We start from the raw sequence: 8,439 nt of genomic DNA on the forward strand, positions 1-8,439 counted from the left end.
TCCCATAGAGTTTTCTATGAAGCCCTTTTCAGTATAGATTTCTTTTGAAATACAACTCCCCGAGAACCTCTGTGGAAAAAATTAACTAGCATGTATGCGGAATACAGGTAGTCCTCAACTTACAACCACAATTGATCCCAAAATTTCTGTTGCTAAGTAAGACAAATGTTAAGTGAGTTTTGCCTGATTTTACGACTTTTCCTGCCACAGTTGTTTGGTGGATCACTGCAGATGCTCATGGTTGTTAAGTGAATTTGATTTCTCCAATGACTTTGCTTGTCAGAAGATCACAAAAGGTTGATTACATGGCCCCATACCGCACAACCAATCATAAGTATGAGTTTGTTGCCAAGCATCTGAATTTTGATCATGTGAACATGGGGATGCAGTAATGGTCCTAAGTGTGGAAGGTGATCCTAAGTTCCTTTTTAAACTGCTGTTGTGCCTTTGAACAGCCACTAAAAGAACTGTTGTAAGTTGAGGACTACCTTTACAATTCAATGGTTACATTTATATGTACAGCTATACAGAAATATAACCGTACTGAATAATCTATAGAGCATAATTTGCTACTGAGAGAATCTTGTAAGCAAGGGGAAAAAGATTCTTAAGACTAGAGTAAGGTTCATAAGACAATAATAGGTCTATCCAAATTACCCCTTATTGTTTAGGCATATTTCTTGGCTCATATGCATGTAGTATCAAAACACAAACGTATGTCAGAATAACCATCATCTTTAAAATAAAAATTAAAAAATTCCTTGGTTTTAGGCCTTTTGCAATAATACAGAAAGTTGTCAAATAAGCCTAGCTTAAATAGTTGTTATTAATAACAATAGCAATAGCACTTCGAATTATATATCACTTCACAGTGTTTTACAGCCCTCTCTAAGCAGTTTACAGAGAGCCTATTGCCCCCAACAATCTGGGTCCTCATTTTACCAACCTCAGAAGGATAGAAGGCTGAGTCAACCTTGAGTCAGTGAGGATCGAACTGCTGGCAGTCAGCAGAATTAGCCTGAAATTCTGCATTCTAACCCCTGTGCCACCACTTTGTCCTATGCTAACTTGCTTTTCCAAATGCTTTTTTTAAAAAAAAAAAATCCATTGGAATATCATTTTACCATTTTCTCAGTTACCTGAGCAAAAGAGTTTCAACTCCTGCTCTAGTCAGTTTTACAGCATACTCTCTCTTGTCTAAGGGCAATATAAACACTAACTCAATTGAATGGCTATTTCTTTCATTGTAAAACAGCCAATGAATTGATGAGATAAGTCTGTATCAAATTGAAGACCACTGTCTAAGTGACATAATAGTGTTTCCTGAAGAAATCTGGAAAATTTGGTTATAATTACAGTAATAGACCAGCAGGATTACCTAAAAATGTTTAATTTTCCATCAATACAGTATTTATTAACATTACATTGGCCTCTAGTGGTTAAAGACTACATATCTGAAGATGTATTTAACTGAAGAAATAGTTAGGATTAGAAAAAGGATCTCATAGCTGATTTATATACTGAGAGCCTTGCAAATGAGAAACTTTCCAAAATATTTTAACATATTGTCAATTAATATAGAAATTAAGCATTATCACGGGCATACTATAACCATTTATATAAGATATAAACAATGTACTTCTCATTTTTTTCAGCGCCATATTAAGAAACTGACTTACTAAATGGATCGTCTGATTCTACCTTTTATGAGACTAGAAAATTAAAAATTAATATACTTACAGGCCTTTAGCAAAACTCTTAATTTTTTACCTTACTGAACCTATATAAGTTGGCACACTATAGGATGCATTAAACCAGACTATAGCTTTCTGGAGAAAGCACAATTGGTTTAATTCCTATTATATGCTAATCATAAATCATAGTTTACTAACCATGTGCCTGCATTCAGACAATATGGTTTTCCAAATACATTAAAAAAAAAACCTATATTATAGTTTTGCACAACATGTGAACCCAGTGTGGGAGTAAGCACATGGATCTGCTACATATTGCTATTCCAAGTAAGGTTATAACATTTGGGGGTAATGGTTAAAGTTCCTGAATTAGAAGGCAGAAGGCAGTGAATTTTAATCCTGCCTTTAGCATGGAAGTCAGATGACTGATTTTGGGACAGTCACCCACTCTTGGCACTAGGAAGAAAGTAAAGAGCCAGCTTGGTATTGTGGTTAAGGTGTTGATCCAGAAACCAAGAGGTTATGACCTCTAGTCCTACCTTAGCCATGAAAAGCCAGCTGGAGACTTTAAGCCAATCACTCTCTCTTAGCCCAACTTACCTCATAGGGTTATTGTGGAGAAATAGGAGGAGGAAAGAACATTGAGTTTTATATGAAAAAAGGCAGAATAAAAAAAAAATCACTTCGAATAATGTTGCCAAGAAAACTGTGTAAAGCCAAGATTGATTTGATGGCAAAAATATAATAATAACTTAGTCAAACTATTTGGGATTCAGCTGCTTGGAATAAATTGGTTGAATTTATGCTAAATCCCACTCTTTCCCGCCCAGGAATGACTTAAGCTGGGTGAATTTGAGATTTGCATTGGTTCAATGTATTGAAAATACATAAATAATTTTATGCCGGCATTGGGAGCATTTCCTTCATCTGGTTTTAAGATTTAAAACAACATCATTTTACAATATCTTCTCTGAATGCACTGAAAACAAAATTTTAAAAATGAAACATGGGCAACATTTAGCATCCTGCCAATATTCCATACCTGGTTGTTCTCTCTTACTTTCTCCATTGGAACCCCCAGTTCCGATTGAAGTCAGCCTGTATGTAGTCCAGGAAACAACCATGTTTCTGACACATGTCTTGAGACCCTGACATGGAAAGCACACATTTTTCCTTGCCTGAAGGAGAAATTACAAAGATAGCAACTAGGTGGATGATGGTCAGAAGTCTGATCCACGTGAGTGTGGTTTCCTCTGATTTGATTTTTGAAACTTTCCTCTAGACTAAGGCTGCAGCCACCATCACTACTGCCGTCTGGAAAGCATGTCAACAAGCCCAGAGCTGAAAGATTATGTGAGACCTCAGTTTAAGTCCATCTCTCTTTGTGCGTGTGTGTGTGTGTGTGTGTGTGTGTGTGTGTGTGTGTGTGTGTAAGGGAGATTGATTATTTGCCTCTCCATCATCCTACCCTTTGCTTCAAGAGGTTATTCAATAATGGTCCTCTTGATGCTACTCTGTATGTGAAATTCAGCGCTGTTTATTTGTTCATGGTGGTTGTCCTTAGTTATACAATTATGTTGTTACTTTTGGAAAAACTCAATTTTGTGCATTTTTGTAATGTAGAGGTCAGGTTTGCAATGTTTCACGGGTTTATTCTTCTGTTCTTCTGCATTGGTAGGCTATGGCCTACCGAAAATCCCAGAAAATCAGAAGAACAGATGGCTACGTCACCACTATTTCTGGATATATCTGCCTTGCAGATTTATTTATGATGTGTTTGGGTAAAGGAAGCATCCTGTGGCAGATGCATTGGTGGATTTATCTGAATAACAAATATTTCTATTGACCTTTCAAGAGGGAGTTTCTATAGATAAGACATTTCTCTGAATCAGTATAACAAAGTTGAAGGGTGGATGTCACCATCCTAAGTATTTTTTTTCACATCTGTTCATTGAATTTAATCATGCTTTATCTACTTTTACAATTCTATAATCAGCAAAACAGCTTAAGGTCAAACGTAATGCGTGACATCCAGCCAGGCATTTATGTTATTGTTTTTAAACTCAGTTATATATTTTTGTAATTTAGAGGTGAGTTAAATAGCTTGAATGCATGACATAGCATTGTATATTTCCAAACAAAATTGAAGTATATAATTATTGTTGTTATTATTGCAACTGGATATCTTAAGAAAAATGTATCTGTATCTACCTATCTATAATCTATCTATGAATAATGCCAGGCTGTTAATCATTTAAATCCCAATTCTAAATACACATGTGTTACCTAGTTAACTTCTGAGAGTTCCTATCATCTTGTATGGGAAGGATTCCCAGAAGGTTGAAATAAAAATAAGGTGATATAAAAAGGAGAGCCTTTATAATTGTAATCAGCAGTGAAAGAAGACACCATAGAAGCGAACCATAAATTCCAGTGCAGTCTTTCCTATGAGACAGTTTTATACCTGTGGCTATCTATTTCTAGTGGTGTTTGTTTTAGATTTTTGCTATTTTCCAGTGTACATCTGGATTAGAAATATTCCTTTAAAGAGAAATTTATTAACTTTGTTCCTTCCATCTTAATTCATCTCCTAAAGACAGCTCAGATGGCTACTGGGCATGTAATGATCATCTGCAAATCTATCAACAGTCTCGTTGCCTATCAACTTCTGATCAACTGCAGCCATCATAATTACCAAATGTATTTATGTTTGCAGCTACAGAAGGAGACCGTGTGATTTATAAAAGTACTTGGAATGGTGTGGATATAGGTTTATCTTACCATCTTCACAGTTCTCTGTGGGTTGGGAAGAATCAGAACTTTGAAGAACCTGTCAAAACACTGTGCTTACTTAAATTGGTTACAAGTAAGAATAGACAACATTAAAGCATAGTAAGTATTCACTGAAGTCAAATAAATGACGATGGCACAATTAAAGAAATAGATTACGGGACTAAAAGGAAGTGGCTTCAAAGGCTTTTCATACAACCCTTTAGAATTTATTTTATTTCTGATGATCACAGACGATTACTTCCATGCTAATTCTACAATGTGTTCATTTGACTTAAATGAACATGAATTATTGTCAAGAAATGACAAATGTGGTTCTCTATTTCAGTGATAAATGTGCATGACTGAAACAACTTTTTAATTTTTTCTTAATATTAATTCTGTTTGGCCGCATGCAAATGTTCAATGCTTTTTGTTGTTTGAAGACTTCACATTTATGGAACTTACACGTATTTTCCTCCAAAGAGGAAGGAAAATGTGAAATGACATGTAAAACAGTTTGTATGCATACTGCATGAAAAAAGAGGTCTCTAATTGACTGACAGCATGACTGTATATACATGTCTACTCAATTAATTCCAGAGATAGAAACGTGTAAAATTTTAACCTGAGAAGGAATGGCCAGATGACTCAAATAATTGAGCAGAAACAAGGACAGGAGTAGAGACTGTGGACCGACTGAGAAAAGCAGACTGGAATGAGTGTGGTGGGTTATAGGATAAATTTCTGAATCTATCCTCTACCTGGTTCTGCAACAGGCAGGAGATTAAAAAAGTCAGCAAGGTGACCTCACTAATATGACCAAAGCCCACCTCAATTTTATTTGCATTGTAAAACATTATATATTAGGCTGGATTAATGCTTTGAAAAGGTTCATTGAAATCATTAAGATGATAATTAACCAATTTCACTGATTTTAGTGAGAACACTTAAGAATATATGTCTAAACCCTACATATGATCTCAATTATTTCATTAGTAATTATGTTTATATTTTGTTTTGCCAGATGTTTAATCTGGATTTTGCATTTTTATCCACATATTGAGTTCTTCCCAAACACCTGGGATGTTATTACTATTATTACTATTATTATTATTATTATCATCTCTTTTATTCATTAAACATAAAACTCAGTCAACTGAACATTTAAAAATGTATCACAAATATCATTGACTGGCACTGGCACAGGTTGCTGCCAGCATCCTAGGTATCAATCAAGTATATTATTATTATTATTATTGCCAAGACCATGATAAATATTTATTTATTCATACTAAAGATGAAGTAGAGGTTTCATCAGTAGCACTGAAAGACTAAGAAGAAGCAACAGGAAACAGTTCATTGAAAATGCTGTGTCAGTCAGTCAACATGCTGTGTCACTCAGTTGCCTCTATTAGTTCAACTTTGGCACTGTAGTAATTCTTCCAGATCTTTCCATCTGCTCCATCTGGACTAGCAGTTATTAAAAGAAGGTCCTCCTGAATGTGTGAAATTCAGGCAGCATTGCAAGGTAGCGTGTTTTTGAAAAGAAATTATACACAATTCACAGATTCTTATATTAGAAAGCCACTGATATCAAAGTAAGCAAGGAAGAATCCAGAGTGATAGTTTACAAAAAAGAATCAGAATGTTAGGTGACAGAAATGGAAACCTATTTATTTAAGAATGTAACAGGAAATCAGAAAGTAAAAATAAATGTCTTGAAAACCAAAATTATGTTATTTAAAAGAGAGGGGAGAAGAGTTACACAGCGTGGGCATGATATAGCAGTCAGTCGGTTAGTCAGTGTCCCTTAATTTTGTCAAGGTGTGATTATTCAATACTTTTTTTTCTTTTCTTGAGAAAAGTTTTCATCTGTGATATTTAAGGAATCTATACTCCCATTCCCTGTGACTGCACTAGTTAGCATTTTTTCTATTTCTCTAGGCAGGACTTGTCTTTCTTCGTTTTCTGTCTCCCTATGGTAGAAATAATTAAAATTGGACACAATGACTGGCACAGGGAGTGCAATGGTGAGCACCCCTGCTATAGCACACAGAGTCCCCACTATCTTTCCCCCCAGGGTGGTAGGGCACATGTCTCCATAGCCAACAGTCGTCATGGTGACCACAGCCCACCAGAAGCCATCAGGTATGCTGGAGAAATGTGACTGTGGTTCATCCACCTCTGCAAAGTAGATGGCACTAGAAAACAATATGACTCCAATGAAGAGAAAGAAGACGAGCAAGCCAAGTTCCCTCATGCTGGCCTTGAGGGTCTGTCCTAAGATTTGTAGCCCCTTGGAATGCCGAGAAAGCTTGAAGATGCGGAATACCCTGACCAGGCGAATAATCCTGAGGATGGCCAAAGACATATTCTGCTGGCCATTCAACTCACTATGTTGAATCAACTCGGTAGTAAGTGTCACGAAATATGGAATGATGGATACAATATCAATGATATTCATAATATTTTTGAAGAACTCGGTTTTGCTGGGGCAAACAATGAATCTGACAAGTAGTTCAAAAGAGAACCAAATGATGCAAGCAGTTTCTATCATGAAGAAAGGATCTGTGAAAGTATTAGATGCCACAACAGCTTTGGTTACATTATTACTTTCATGCTTTAGCTCCTTCTCATCTCTGAATTCAGGTAAGGTCTCTACACAGAAAATAATAATAGAAATGACAATGACCAAAACTGAGACCAAAGCCACACCCCTGGCTGCACTTGAGCTTTCAGGGTACTCAAAGAGCAACCAGAACTGTCTATGATAATCATTGGATGGCAAAAGGGTGATAGGATCCTTAATGTAGCCTTCATCTTCTCTGAACTGATCCGTCGCTTCTTCACCAAGTTCATAGAAAGTGATCTCATCAGCAAAAACGTCTATAGGAACATTAGCTGGTCTCCGAATTTTACCCCCAGACTGATAATAGTACAGTATTCCATCAAAACTGGGCCTATTTCTGTCAAAAAAGTACTCATTTCTCATGGAATCAAAATAATGTATTCTTTTCTCAGGGTCTCCAAGTAGGGTATCTGGAAACTGATGAAGTGTCTTGAGCTGCGTCTCAAATTTCAGCCCAGCAATGTTGATTATTACCCTCTGGTCACCCTCATCCATGCCCCCGTTCTCTGCCCCCCAGTGGTCACAGAACTCAGCAGACAATTTGGAGAATATGGTCTCATTGTTGGTGTTCTCATTGTTGATGAGTATTCTCCAGTTAGACAGAAGGCTGGCACAGCTGGAATGCCCTTTGTGCAGTTGCTCAGCAGCATTGAGTTCACTTGAAAAACAAGGCTCTTCCATTATTTCCTCAGTGTTGTCAAAATTAACCAGTGCCACCTCCATTTCTTTCCAAGTGGACACATCCATCACATGGGAGAAAACAGGTGAACAGCCTAAATCCCCAGGTTAGATACCAGTAGACTGTGTCTTTCCCACGCTATCTGCAAATGGAGAGGGAGAAAGGATTTATGTATGTACGTGTGTGTGTCTGCGTGTGTATGTATGCATGCTTTGCTGTGCTTTGCTTGCAAAGAATGAAATACATATGGGTTGTGCTGTCCAGACAGTATTATACTGTCTGGGCAGCACATGGGTTAAAGGTGATTCTTTAAACAAATTGAATAATATTTCTAAAGGAGGATTCTTGTAGATATTTGGAATGCACATTTTGTTATAGCTATAGTTTTTCCAGAATAATTTACAATTACCCAAGGTTATAAAGTTTTACAGTCCTTGGATGGATATCATAAAACCATGAATTGTAATAACTTTACTGATCCATGAGAACTGTAGAAAACTTCTTTCAAATGGAAAATTCAAAGTGAGGTTACTGGAATAAAGGGCTCTTTATTTAATATTTTAAATTCTGCCATGGCAGGTATTTTTTACTACTTACCGTAAATTCAAAGGATATCAAGGGACATGCTGGGGTAAAACAACAGAAGCTTACCCTCCATTACCAGT

General features: G+C 36.5%; 1 protein-coding gene across 1 annotated transcript; it reads right to left on the reverse strand.

Annotated features, from left to right (window-relative positions):
* Positions 1 to 6,300: 6,300 nt before the first annotated feature.
* KCNA10 (potassium voltage-gated channel subfamily A member 10) lies at positions 6,301 to 7,859 on the reverse strand. The gene has a single exon (XM_026707236.2). The coding sequence runs from the start codon at positions 7,840 to 7,842 to the stop codon at positions 6,301 to 6,303; it is 1,542 nt and encodes a 513-aa protein (XP_026563021.1). The 5' UTR covers positions 7,843 to 7,859.
* Positions 7,860 to 8,439: the final 580 nt, after the last annotated feature.

The sequence above is a fragment of the Pseudonaja textilis genome, chromosome 3, assembly GCF_049901715.1.
Source record: "Pseudonaja textilis isolate UNSWEBS1 chromosome 3, rPseTex1.2, whole genome shotgun sequence".
NCBI classification, from domain to species: Eukaryota; Metazoa; Chordata; class Lepidosauria; order Squamata; family Elapidae; genus Pseudonaja; species Pseudonaja textilis.

What these genes read in the sequence shown, in the direction of transcription:
- KCNA10 (XM_026707236.2), bottom strand. Translation starts at nt 7,842, where the DNA reads ATGGATGTGTCCACTTGGAAAGAAATGGAGGTGGCACTGGTTAATTTT.